Source organism: Marmota marmota, unplaced genomic scaffold (assembly GCF_001458135.2).
Source record: "Marmota marmota marmota unplaced genomic scaffold, marMar, whole genome shotgun sequence".
Classification (NCBI taxonomy): domain Eukaryota; kingdom Metazoa; phylum Chordata; class Mammalia; order Rodentia; family Sciuridae; genus Marmota; species Marmota marmota.
The window spans coordinates 9,304,854-9,318,497 of NW_026000240.1; the positions used below are offsets into that span (position 1 = coordinate 9,304,854).

At 45.4% G+C, this 13,644-nt stretch overlaps 1 protein-coding gene across 13 annotated transcripts in view; it reads left to right on the forward strand.

The window, feature by feature from the left end:
• Med12l (mediator complex subunit 12L) overlaps window positions 1-13,644 on the forward strand; it is a 260,868-nt gene that overhangs the window by 239,083 nt on the left and 8,141 nt on the right. For 7 of the 13 annotated variants that reach the window (XM_048794070.1, XM_048794068.1, XM_048794069.1 and 4 more), the window contains 4 exons: window positions 3,603-3,653; window positions 9,323-9,412; window positions 10,660-10,886; window positions 12,348-12,504. The exons of 1 other annotated variant lie outside the window; for it this stretch is intronic. In XM_048794070.1, the coding sequence (XP_048650027.1) occupies window positions 3,603-3,653; window positions 9,323-9,412; window positions 10,660-10,886; window positions 12,348-12,504 (525 nt within the window). The remainder of the gene's footprint in view (window positions 1-3,602; window positions 3,654-9,322; window positions 9,413-10,659; window positions 10,887-12,347; window positions 12,505-13,644) is intronic. 5 more of the 13 variants (XM_048794071.1, XM_048794075.1, XM_048794077.1 and 2 more) reach the window with 2 other exon arrangements.

The following is a 13,644-nucleotide window of genomic DNA, read 5'->3' on the forward strand; positions in this document are numbered from 1 at the left end:
AAATCAGATGCAGCAGAGGAGACTTAAACTTCTGAATTCTGGACATGTCTCAGTCCTTACAGAACCCAGCCCCCTTGTGCTGGTCCACGATGAAGCTAGAATACCATCATAAACTAACCCTCTAGTTCCTTCTGCTACACAGACTAGGTGTGAGGGTCAGGCAGTCCTGTAATTTTCTGGTATGTACCATCTTCTATTTCCTCAGGAATGTCCGGAGATGTTGTTTTAGGGTCTAGTCAAATTATTTGAGCTAATAATCATTATTACAATTGAGTGTGTCTTCTTACAGCTGTGTGGTCTGAGCGCAGCACAAAGATGTTTTGACAAGGAAACCTGTTTTCCTTCTTCCTGGTTACAGTCTTCGTCCAGGAAGTGAGTGGCCTCCCTTCCTTCTCACTGTCCCTTACCTAGAAGGAATGTCCTGGTGACCACACTGTGTCCCAGCCTCGTCTATAAACTAGAGCGCATTAATGCTTCTTCATAGGGTGGCTGTGAAACTAGTGAAGGGTGCAGGTAGCAGCTCTTACAACAGTGGCCAGTCACACAGTTGTCATAAGTCTCAGAGAGTGTTAGCTGCTGGACATGCTGTTTTGATTGTGGTTTATGATTTATTATGGTTTATTATGATCATGGTTTTCTTATTTGAAATTCTTATCCCATAAAAGTAATCTTTTTTCCTTAAATGTGTTAAGCATGAAAAAGGCACATCAGATGCTTTTCTTGCATAGTTACATTAATTGTCTCTAATGAGACTGACTTGGCAATCCTTTGCTCGGTGACTTAGTAGAACAAACTGCTAGATAAAAGCGGTGTTGTCTGCTTTTCCTGGTAATCATGTCAGCTTACTGGGGTCTGTGTTTTTACTTTCACTGTTTAATTCCGTGTTCTAAGCCTAGATGGGGACATTCCCATTTCAGAGTTACAGCAGTGTCTGTGGAGCCCTCACAGAGTGTGGCACACTGCTCCAGGTGCTTTCCCATCACCCAGTCGCATACTAGGTGCTTTCCTTCTGACTGCACGAACTTCCTCCCTGAGGAAAGGGACTCTGTTGTAGAGCCGTGAGTTGTGCTGTTGCTTTATCCCAACTTCTCTTTCAGTGCTTAAAAACATTTTGCCATCGTTTGTAGTAATCAACGCCAGTTTGTTTCATTTTAAGAATCCAAAGGATGGTAGGCAAAACATATGTCTATCTTTTAAATGGAGAGGAATTTGGAAGAAAGCAGTGGATTTAGGTCTAAGGTAGTGAATCCTGAGGATTTGATGACCAAGACCCAGGTGCAGCTCGTGGTAACTGGTAAGCAGATCAGGTGGTCAGCCACCGGCAGATCTCAGCTTCTTTGTGCCCACATTAGGGAGGGGCTAGGTAATTTACAGAGGGCAGGCTGGCTAGCTCAGCTTCCCACAGCCCGCAGCCCCTGGGCTAGAGTGAATCTGGGACTTTCCCATGACCCAGGCCCCAGGGACTTGAGCAGCCCCTGCTGGCTCCGTGAGGGATCTCACCCCTCAGGGTCACATCACTGTGGGAATGCTGGCTTCCTTTTCTCTCTCCCTCCCACTTGCTCTTTAGCAGTGCAGTTCAAGAATCAGTACATCTTACATGCCCCGTCTAGCTTCATTGAATAATGCTGTTCTGTATTTGCTGTAGATCATTTTGTAAAAAAAAGGATCAGTACAGATATGAAAGAGGATCTTGTGTTTCCTCTCTAGAGAGAGGTGTTAGTGTGTTTTTCTTTCTTAAAAATGTTTTTACCCCTTTACTGTACACTTTTGCATCCATTGACCTGAACATTGTACAGTGTTGCTTTACACGTTGGAAACTCTCCGTAACCGTATGGTTTGATTGTTTTGAAACTGCGTGTGGCTAAATCCTTAATTATACCCACTTTGTTACACCTAGTTTTATTCACTCTTTTGTCCTGTTGGATGCCATTCTGTCATGTGTATTAGCATGTCATTTGCTCATTCTCCTGCTGATGATTATTTAAATTATTACCAGTCTTTTTTTCTTATTGCTAACAATGCTGCAGCAAGTATTCTCCCACATTTCTTCTGCACATGTGGAGAATTTAAAGCTACATGCCTGAAGGCGCAAGTGCTGATTGGTTTGCAAAGTGGAGGTGATCCCTTGGTAGCCAGCACCTTCCTGTGTGCACACACTCACCTGTCTTCAACATTATTAGACTGTACTTTTCCCAAGCAGAATGGGCAAAACAGTGCTGTGCTGTGATGTTTTAGTTTGCGCTTTCCTGATCACTGTGAGTTTAAGCATGTTTTTGCTTTGCTTATTATTCAGGTTTTCCCTTATGTTGATTTCCAGTTCATATAAATTGAGCATGTTTCAAATTATATTTTTATTTGCTGAAGATGGGCAAAAGAGTCTTTTTGAAACAAATCCTGAGCTTTGGTGATAATCTTTAATGCGCTTACTCAGAGGGGATAATTTACTTACATCTCAGTGATAAAAACAAACTCAGCTGTAACCCCAGAGTCTTGGGAGGCTGAGGCCAGAGGATTAAAAGTTTTAGGCCAGCCTCAGCAATTTAGTGACACCCTGTCTCAAAAATGAAAAGCAGCTGGGGATGGAGCTCAATGGCAAAGCACCCGGGTTCAGTTCCTGCTCATGGTGGAAAGCCTTTGAGCTAGCTGTGCCTTGATCCCTCTCACTGAGTTCCTTGGGTGGAAGTGTGTGCAGGGACGTGGTTGTTTAGCTCATTTACTTCATATCTGCTGTTTCTCCGTTGTTTGAACAACAGTGCAGAAGCTGCTGATTTCATTTGCTGAAATTGCAATTAGGCAAATGTAATGAGCCAGAGGATGGTGTACATAACTTGATTTTTATGAGGGAGGCAAAAGATTAGGGTGGAAGGGCAAGGAAATGAACCATTAATACTGGAGTAGCTGTTAATTAAGCCTGAATACCAGCATACATGATGCGGTGAATTATGCACCTTGTCCTAAAGAGAGAAGATACTTGCTTGGGAAGCTCCTCCCGGGCTTTGAAATCCTTAGAAAAAGTCACTGTATCCTTTGGAATCCAGTGATAAAAATGATCAGACAGGGAACCATTTACCTTGAGAAGTGGCAGTTCTGCCCAGGCAGCCAGTTGCTTTTTTATAAATCAGAATCCCTGAATCGGTGTGAGCGAGGAGGTTCGGCGAATGCGTGCTTGTGGCCTGTTGAGGTTGGTGGGGTGTGAGGCGCCCTTGCTCTTGTTTCCAACTACATTCGTTGGGCACTGTAAAGCCTACTGCCTCGCTCACGTCCTGTTCTGTCTGTTGTGCAGCCCCCCGGTCCTGAGCCATCCATGGATGGCTCTGGGCTGCTGAGGAGCCTGCCCTTTCACTCACCCGGTTTCACCCTCCCTCCATGCAGAAATCTCTGATCTCTCCCTACTTCTTTTATATCACCACTTAACTTCCGGATCATGCTGTTCTCCTCTGTGACTGTTTCCGTGTTCTTTATCAGCATCCCTGGGCCCGAGACCCGACTCCCTGAAGTGCTATTGTAAAATGAAGTATTTCCCGTGTATGTGGGCTCCCACGTCGCTGGGCTCGAAGTCTCATCTGTGTGTCTGCTGTTCTCTTGCTGTCCCCTCTCTGTAGGACCTCTGTGCCTCCGCGGTCTCCCTTCTGGAAGACTTTGACAACATAATGGTAACGCCCCTGCTGTCATTCCGTTCTCTTTCTTTTACTCATTTTTGTTTCTTAAGTAAACTTTTAGAGCATTTCCCTTTGACCATCACAGCGAAAAAAGGGTCTCCCTGCTCCGGCTGATCCCTCCTGCAGTCCTCATTTCACTGACCGACCCATGAATGCACTGACCATGTTCCGCTTCATGGAATTGATTTCTGAAAGCGTCCCCACAGACCCCCCTCATGGCTCTCATCATACACGCACATGGTGTAGAAGCCCGCCAGCAGCCTGGCTGGTCCTGTGTGAACTTGTCTGCCCCAGAGCCCGTGCTTTTCCCTGTGGTCCTGGGCATCATAGTGGAGGGACGCATGGCATGCTGATCTGTAGGCCAGCACCAGACAGCGATGACCATGATTACGAAAGCACCTTCTCATCGCATCCCACTTGCCTATTTCCAGATTCTTGACAAAATGCATCATCTATTTTTCTTTCCGGTATGGAGAAGATTATTTATTTTTTCTTTTTGAGCATAGGTCTTGTGCATGCATGTTACAACTTCGCCTCTGTTGCTTTGCCTGGGCTGGCCAAGAATGCATGTTTGCATTAAGTCACTCATAGGTTTCTGTGTCAGGTAGCCAACCCATGGCGCAGGCCCAGGAAGCGCTGGGATAGACGAGAACACACAGTGCAGATGTGGGTGTACAGCCACTTGTTTCAGTTCCAATGAATGGGTCCTGTTGTCTGTACATCACTGAAAATAGCCCCAACTGCATCTTCAAACTTAAAAAATACGGGCGCTACTAAATACTTGTTATTTCTCCAGTAGTAGTTTAAGTAGAGGAAAATTTGAAAACTTTCCCGAAAATATCAATTTTTCTTGACACTCTAAAGTATAGGGAGAACACATGTGGATTTTACTCATTTCAAAACTTGAACCATCAAGCCAGGTGCAGTGGCATACGCCTGTAATCCCAGCAGCTTGGCTGGTTGAGGCAGGAGAATCACGAGTTCAAAGTCAGACTCAGCAAAAGTGAGGCACTAAACAACTCAGTGAGACTCTGTCTCTAAATAAAATACAAAATAGGGCTGGGGATGTGGCTCAATGGTCGAGTTCCCCTGAGTTCAATTCCCAGTAGCCCTCCACGAAAAAAAAAAAAAAATTTAAATAAAAGTAACTTGAGCTATCAAATTTAAAACTATTTTGGATATGGCTTATGTTTGCTCTAGTGCACTTATTATTCAGATAATAATGTCATTCATATAGAAAACAGTTTGCATCATTAACTTTCTTAAAGTATTACTACAGACAAAATATTTAGTCAGCTAGGTATTTGGAAGTCAAAAGAAGGTTCTGTGATTTTGTATTCATTCAAGTTAATCAAAATGTGTATCTTTGTTGTCTTTTTACCTTTAATTTTTCTTTAATTTCTCCTTTTAGAACTTAATGAAAATATACTTAACTCATTAGATTTGTCATTTATGGGCATGTAAATAGAATACATTGTAAAGGTTCGTTATTGAGATATGTTGATTTTAGAATTAGCATTAATGGTAGTGTTAGCTGAAGCCAACAAAGTTATATTTGAAGTGAAAACTAATACAGTGTCAAGTTGAACGGCTTATCAAGTTTAATTCTGGAATTTTCCTTGTAAATTTACAAGGATGAGATGACCATAACTTCTGTTACACACCATTGGTGTTCTAGCCCTGGGCACCATTTCCTCTGCAACTAGGAGTCCTAAGTGGGTCCCTCTGGCCTGGTGATTCATAAAACAGGACTCACTGGCTTTGTTGTGTGCAACTTTTGTTATTTTCCCTAAAATGGCATTTTCAGAAACAGGTATAAAATCTGGCTGTGGTTTCCCAGATTCAGTCTGTCTCTTTGCAACCCTTAAACACTGTTGCAAAGTCACGAATTAAGAATTGGGAGAAATGGTCACTAGTGATGATTCTGAAGCGTGCTGCTTACTGACTGCTAACTGGTGGTAAGACCAGTTCTCCTTTAGAAAGAGACCTTCCCATGTGCCCAGGTGACCGAGAGGGTGGTGGCTAACAGAGACAAGCAGATCCAGAAAAATGAAAAGGATGAAGATGTTTTATCAAAAATGTTAGGTTTACTGGATACACAGATTTCAAATTGTGCACAAGACTTCTGGTTCAGCATTTCTTTGACCTTAGATACTTCTCCTGTCTGGTTAAAAAAATCCAGCCATTGGAGAGAAGATTGTTCTCATGGAAGCTAAGAAGGTGAGTCAGCCCTGACAGCACAGCTGCCTCAGGAGTATTTAGAGAACGTTCTAGAAGATATCATGGATTACGCTTTGTTCATAGGGGCAAGTCCAAAGCAAAGTGCATAAAAATGAAGTGAGGAGACAGGAGTTTAGCTCAGCAATGCAGGGACCAGCTCATGACCACCCGCTGATGTGGATGGTTCCCTGAATGTGTGCAAGTCAGGTCCCTGAGCACCAGGGCCTCAGGTGTCTCCCGTTCTAGTGATAAGGCAGAGCCTGCCTGGCTTCCTGGACTGTTCTCTCCATGATTAAAACTATGAAGTTGATGCTGCCTCTGACTGTTTCAGCTAGGCAGAGTAATTGCAGAGGAGAAATGGAGCTCCTGTCCAGATGCTGATGCAGGCAGAGGAAGGATCCTTAGCATGGTAGTCACCAGACATGAAAGCATTCCAAACCAAAGGTCCTGCTGAGAACTGCAGGGCTTTGGAGAACACTTGGTAAAGTACTTGATGCTGAAATACAAATCCCACTTACCTCTGGCTCTCAGTCTCAGTTTTCCTCATAAGGTAGTCACTGTGCCCCTGCTGAGTGCCAGCTCCCCTGCTGGGAATTGATTAAAAATAAATAAAGCTCAAGACGTATTTAGAAAAAAACAAATAATCAAAGTGACCTTCTGCCCTGGTGTGCCAGGCGTGGCCTCACTTTGTCCCTGTTGTCCTGGCCTGTCCAGTTTGTAGGATACGTTGTATGGTCTTGGCTTACCACAGCCAACACCACATCCACTGATGCTGAGAGTATTGTACTGATTTTTCCCCTTGTTCCTGCACTTGGGTCCTTGATTAGCATTTGTCAAACCTTTCCAGTTACTGAAAAACTTTCTTATTTATTTTTTCCTTAAGAAATAGGACTTTTTCTACAAGTTGAAATGGTGTGTTCCTGGCATTATTCTGGGAAAAACAAACAAAAGTAGGAATGAGTTTCAGTCTGGCAGGAGCAGGAGGGTGCTTCCTTTCAGGGTAGCCTGGGCTGACTGGACGCTTCAGGGAACCCTGCTGGCCAGACAACAGGGCTCGCCATCTTCCCAGGGTCCACTGTCCACCTCAGTTAGTCCTGCTGTACTGGAGTAGGACAGTGGGAGAAGTCACCGGGGAGGGAACTACAAATGACTCTACTTCGTGTACAACCAGAGACATGAAAAATTATGCTCTATATGTATACTCTAAATTGAAATTCATTCTGCTGTCATATATAACAAATTAGAATATATAAATTAAAAAAAAAAAGAAATCCACCTGAATAGCACACCTGTTAGGCAAATGTCTAAAGGTAAATTTTAGAGAGTCAAAACTATTTTTTTTTTTTTAAATCTCTTTCTACCTTATTTTAAAGTTATGGTGCTTTTCCTTGAAATGTGAGTTTTATGATTCTTAAAATAAATTTTAGTTCATATTTCTTAAATCTCTATGACCTCAACTAATATTTACCAGTAAAATAAATGAATATTGTCCAGTCTCATAGTATTAGCACATTGTTGGTATTAGCATGTCATTAGTATTCCAGTTTTTCTACTCCCCATCCCTGTGTATTCTCTAAGGTTCTTCAATGGCAGAGGAGGAAGAATTAGAAAACTTCTGTTTGTGCATCTGCCTGCAGCTGTCACGTAGAGATCACATCCTGTTTCCCTCAAAGCCAAACCTGAGCACAGGTTTGCAGACCACCTACTGATCCAAGATGCCAACTCACATATAAATAGTCTTTTTCTTTCTAGACTGTTAAAATGATAATATTCATATCTTTGTCCCCACAACAAAGCCCAATAATGTTTGTCAGGGTCCTTATGTGGTGTAACGTCAAGGAGCATTGACTTAAAAGGGCCAATGTTTAAAGATTTGATGATTCCTTGGCAAGGGTTGTGGAGGATCAAGAAGCATTTGGATACTTTGGGGAGAGCAGGTTTAGGCTCCCATGACCACACAGAAAATTTGGGCTGTTTTATTAGACCCAGCCCCATAGGGATAAGTTGGGTTTAACAGTACCTTCCTAGAACCCTATTCTGCCAAGTTGGATTCTTCCTGAAGCTGTCCTGTGCAGATACCTTAGGAGGTAGTCTCAGAAACTTGTCCTCCACCCATGCAAGGATGCTTGGGGAGAGGTGGGAGCCCCATCAGTAACCCAAGTCATTTTATGGGGATCAGAGTATAGGCCATCTGATGAAAACATTGGGTTTAATGTTTCATTAACAAGTCTTAAGAGAAATTCTCCTTAAATGGCTAATTTTAAGTAGTAGGAGTAGGAGTTACCTGGTGAGCACTGCAGTCTTCTCACCCTCGTACCACCTGTGGAGGCGTCTCTTCACATTGTAAGAGCGCGGGCTCTGGAGTCTGGTCCGCTCTGTAGGTCTGGTGGGTGTGCCTGCGATGCCCTCAGCTCCTGGAGCTCGGCGTTCCCCACTTGAGGAACATGGAGCCGTTGCTCCCCCCTGGAGAGAATGAGCCCAGCCCAGCCTGTGCCGCGCTCTTTCTCGTGGGTGGTGCTCACCCTCTTAGGCCAAATGTATATCCCCTTCTTCTCATTAGAAATATCCACTTTCCATCAAATGCATTAAAACCATTTTAAGAAACCATAATTCAGCACTTTCTAAAATTAGGGTATCTATTTTAAGCCAATCATAAAATAATTCTACAGTGTACCTCAATCTTGACAATTTATCAGTCCTGAAAAAACCCAGTGATGGTAGGAAGCCAGGCTTCTTTCTGTGATTATCACTGCAAGTTTCCACAGAATAACCTGCCATCAAAACATGCAACAAGCAAATAGCTCCTCTTAAAATATGTTTATTTTCCTAAGGCCAAAACATGGGTCAAGACTGGTGGACAGATGATCATAGGTTTTATTTTACAGATAGTTGGTTAGAATTGTATTTGCAGTTAACAACATGTAAATTTAGTGACTGTATTCTAATAGACTGTTAGAGTCATGGTAATTCACATTTCCCCTTGAATCTGTAGCTAAATAGGTGACTTTTAGGTCACTGTGAAGGAGCTTCCCCTCAGAGCCGTGGGTGTCCATGTGCCATTGATGTGTCCACATGTTCTCGTGCCTGGTGGGCACAGGGCAGCTGGGGTTTTCATGCCTGCACTCTGGCGGTGCTCACGCCCTTCACCCAGAGTGGTGGCCTGCCCGGAGCGCACTGGGAGCCAGCTGGCCTCTCTGCTGCGCAGATATTGGGCTCTCAGGTTCCTATTGTGTCTCTTTGTAGTCTTCTAAGAAGAGTTCAGGACTCTAGACACATGGGGAAGTAATAAGGAATAACACTGAAGAGAAGACAGCTTAGAAATCTGTGACTTCTGTATTCATGTCATAAGATACGGTGTCGAGGGTCATCGGGATCATGGGCCAGAAGCTCAAACCCAGGCCTTGCTGTGCTGACCTCGAGTTTGCCTCGGCTTTGTCTTCCAGGGCCCACCCGGGGACCAGGCTGCTCTCTTTGCTGCACAGGCTCGGCCCTCCCCTCAGCCCCCTCAGTATCCAGGGCTGCAGCAGGCACAGGTACCCACACCAGCTTAACAGGTCTGCGGGATCTCAACACTCTTTATGCACAGAAGGAGGCGAGGACGTTGGACATCAACTCCCTAATGGACCAGAACTTAGTTACCTCTACTTATGGGTTATACTTGACATTTTAAGAAAACTTAACTAATAATTGTTGAGCAAGTCTCAGGATTGACTAAGGGGCATGAAACACTTTAGGAGAATTATTGAGTTAAAAACATAAATAAATTCAAACATCTTTGTTGATGATGATAGATGTAAAATGTGTGGCAGTCAGAGAGTTACTTATGATATAATTCATGATAGAAATGGTCATACTCAAAGACAACTCAGATGAGGAATCGCGGTAGAACAGCAAGAAGGTGGGCCTTGGAATCAGACCTCAGCTATTCCTGGCAGTTCCTAGCTGCGCATGTAAGCCTCAGCTTTGGTTTCCTTCTGTAAAATAGAGATGAAGGATGTGAGGATCTAGAGAGCCTGTCTACAAACCACGTACGCTGTAGATGCTAAACACGTAACAGATTATATAAATGGAAGAGGAATCTGGGGCTCTTTTTTTTCCTAATAATGCTGTTATTTCTGGGTTCCTATGCTCTCCTGTAGTTCTGTCATGATCAGAAGCCCAGTATTATTGATGTGAGTCCTGTTGGGCTGCCAGCTCATTCACGGTGTGCTGAGACTGGCTGTGGTCCAAGCAAGACAGGAAGGTGTTGAACAGTTACCAATTATGTCCTTCCTTCCTCCCATTAATAGATTAATAGTTTCTGGTTTTTCTTTTTCTTTTTTTTTTTTTTTTGGAACCTAGTTGGTTATGACAGGCACATGCATCAGACCCAAAAAGGTACAATCACAGGTTGGGAAAGTGTACTCCGTTATTTTAAATTCACATTGAGCATGGGTAGGCTTCTGGCTAACTTTGGGGTTGAACATGGATGTGTCCGTGCACTGGAGGTCGTCTGCTTGTACACAGACATGTGTCCTTCCTTCCCTCAAACAGAGCAGCTGACCTGGAAACCCAGTTTGGCCAAATGACAATTCACGTATTTTAACTAAAACTTTGGGTGCATGGCCTGTTCACTCTTTGGCTTTTTGGCCAGACTCCCTGCCTCCAGAAAAGTCTTTCTTGTACTTGAGTCCTAAGAGCCTTTGAAGACAGTGCATGTCAGAGAGGTCCTGTCGGGTCCTGTGCCCCACGTGCCCCAGTGGTGCCTGGGGCGCTGACTTGTCCCCTTTCCTCCCTGCAGACCATGCCCCAGGGCTACACCATGTACGGAACCCAGATGCCTCTGCCACAGCCCGCACAGCCGCAGGCCGGCGTGGTCCTGTCCCCCAGCTATGGCTCCCGGGCCTACCCGGCCGCACACTCCAGCCCTGCACTCATGGAGAGACTGAGGCAGATGCAGCAGCAGCCCAGCGGCTACGTACAGCAGCAGGCCCCGCCCTACCTGCAGCCCCTGACGGGCGCCCAGAGGTGACACGAGGAGGGACTGTGCTTGTGTTTGCTGTGCCTCACCTGGGGCATGGCAGCTTGGTGGCTCTTGGGCCTGTGTTCCTCCGTGTGCTTGACATGCTGCTGCTCAGTTTCAGTAGCATCCACGGAGCCCCAGGCAGGAATTCCTCATCTCGTTTATTTCCTTCGCTCAGGGGCCCCAGCTGGGACTACTTCTTCCATGGGATGGATGTCCTGGGCTAGTTAGCACTAGTATTCTCTCCCCCCTTTCAAAGAGTGTTTATCTTTTCATTAAAAGCATCTGAGTGACTACTGATTGTTATTGGAAATGTTATACTAGAGTTTGCTGCTCAGCTGCAAATGTATGGTTGCAGGACCGGTTGGGCCTGGTGCACATGAGGGTTTTGTTATAACTGAGTTGTCGCCTTTCCCACCTCAGGGATGGTTGGTGAAATGGGATCCCCATGGATTCCGGGGTTCCTGTTGTAACCAGGTCCCTTAGACCCAGAGTATTACTGCCCACTACCACCCGCTGTGCATACGTGGCTGTTTAAATATAGACCAATGAAAATTGAAATACACCTTGAGTTCATCCTTCACACTAGTCAAATTTCAAGTGTTCGGTAGCCATACATGGCCAGCAGGGGCAGCCAGGGCCTGGGCAGTCACTCAGGGTTGTGTTATATGGGCACCTTCTTGGAAGGAAGCCCTGCAGTCGTGTTCTGCATCAAGGCCTGACAATTAATGTCACCAGTCCTAGTGGCCTTCTTATTTTGCAGCACATACAGAAGCATTTCAGTCATCATAGGCAATTCCATGGGGTGACACTACCCAGAAGAGTTAAGAGAACCTTGCACAGCCTGGGCCCAGGTGTCCATCAGTGGCTGTGTGTCAGCTGCAAGTAACCCCAACTATGAAACACTGGGACAGCTGACGGATGGTAGCACATTTAGGAAAATAAATTAATTTGGAAATATGTATTTCCAATTTCATTATATTTCCTACTTTTATAACTAGTAGCAGCATACTGTTACCTCGGGAGCTTGAACTTCAAGTCATCAGTTCTTTGTTCAAATGCCACCTGTGCCATCTGCTGTCTGAGGAACCTCAGTGAGGGTTCCTCTCCACCTCTGCTCTCTCATTCCTAATGTGGGGAGCGCACAACGCTAAGCGCAGGCGCTGTTGTGGGAGGAGCCGTGCAGTCAGACCTCCGCACAGGGCCTGCTCCAAGGCCGGTGTCCAGTGAGTGAGACTCACTGTTAGCAACTACTTCATTAAAAAAATTAGTCTGCACATGAGTGCTATTTTAAGAGGCCTGTTTGCTTTCCTTTTTTCCGAGTGGTCACGTCTCTGCCTTGGCCTCCAGTCTTTTTCCCTTGGCATGATGCGAGTGACCATCGACCGCCGAGGGCTGCTCTGCTCTGTGAGCGTGGATTGTGTCCTGGTGGCACTCGTGGTACAAGTCACACTGTTCTTTGCCAGGATGAACCACCAGGCTCTGCAGCAGAGCCCCCTAGTGGGCGGGGGCATCGATGCCATGCTGACGCCTGCACACCCGAGCCTCCCCTCCGTGCCCCTGCCTCAGGACCCCATGAGGCCCCGGCAGCCGCAAGTTCGACAGCAGCAGAGACTCCTGCAGGTATGGGGCAGGGAGATGAGGGCAATTCTGTCTCTTTATACAGAACAGATCTGCAGTAGTGGTGCTCCTGATTTCCATGGTTGAGTTCCAAGGAGCCCGTATGTTTGACACTCAGACCTAAACTGGTGCAGTTTATCCCAGCTTGGCAGGGTTTCCCGCTCTCTGTGCTTCTGCCCTGCCTTGGGCAGAAGTGTTTCATAGCATCTCCTCACTTTCTCAAAGGCCCCGGAGGCACTTGGGTGCCTTTGATTTGAGAGCAGAAGCCTCAGCTCCCCCAGCCACTGTTTAACCAGGGGCTGCCATTGAGTGCAAGTTCACTACATAGGAAAAAGATACAAACAAAGGCTATGAAATCAGGGATATAGGGAGGAATTTGCAAAGGGACACTTCCTTTGTCTCTGTTAGAATTCAGAGATCTGTCCTTCACTTATTTAATGTAAATACTCACAAGTCCCAGACAAAAGCTTCTCCAGCACGTTCTTGCTTCTTTGTTCCTTTTTAAGAAACGCGGGCTGCGTGGTCCTGTGCCCTTCCTCTTTATTGTCCACAAGGCTGCTTCCTACTGTATTACCAGCTGGTCCTGGGCTGGCTTGGTGACTTTCTGGAGGGACCAACCCTGCTCTTGCCCTCTTGCCAGTCCACCTGAGATGCAGTGCTGTCTTAGGTACTACAGGGAAGGGAGACATCAACAACTTTGGGGCATCTAGTAGAGCTGGGGTGCTCTAGGGCTGTGCTCTGGGTGGTTAACAGGAAGGAAACCTGTCACGCAGGGAGGGACAGCAACAGAGTTTGCATGTCCCAGGCTTGGCACTGGATAAAGGAAAGAACAAACATCTCCTTGAGAATTTGGACCCTAAACTCAAGTAGGTTTGGGGTCTGAGTCTAGTGTGACCTACAGATTTCTGGTTGATGGTATCCCAAAGTGACAAGCAGAAACCAACACAAATTCTTTGTAGGCTGAGTTTCATAAGATGCCATCAGTGGTAAGATGCCATTAGTTGCATCCTAATTTTTGACCTGATAAAATGTTTAAAAAGTTGCATCAGGGAACTGGTAATATATAGTTATTGACCTGGAGGAGTGTGGCTAGTAGACATGCAGTCCCGTCCAAGTGTAAATGTCATCTCCAAGATGGTAAAA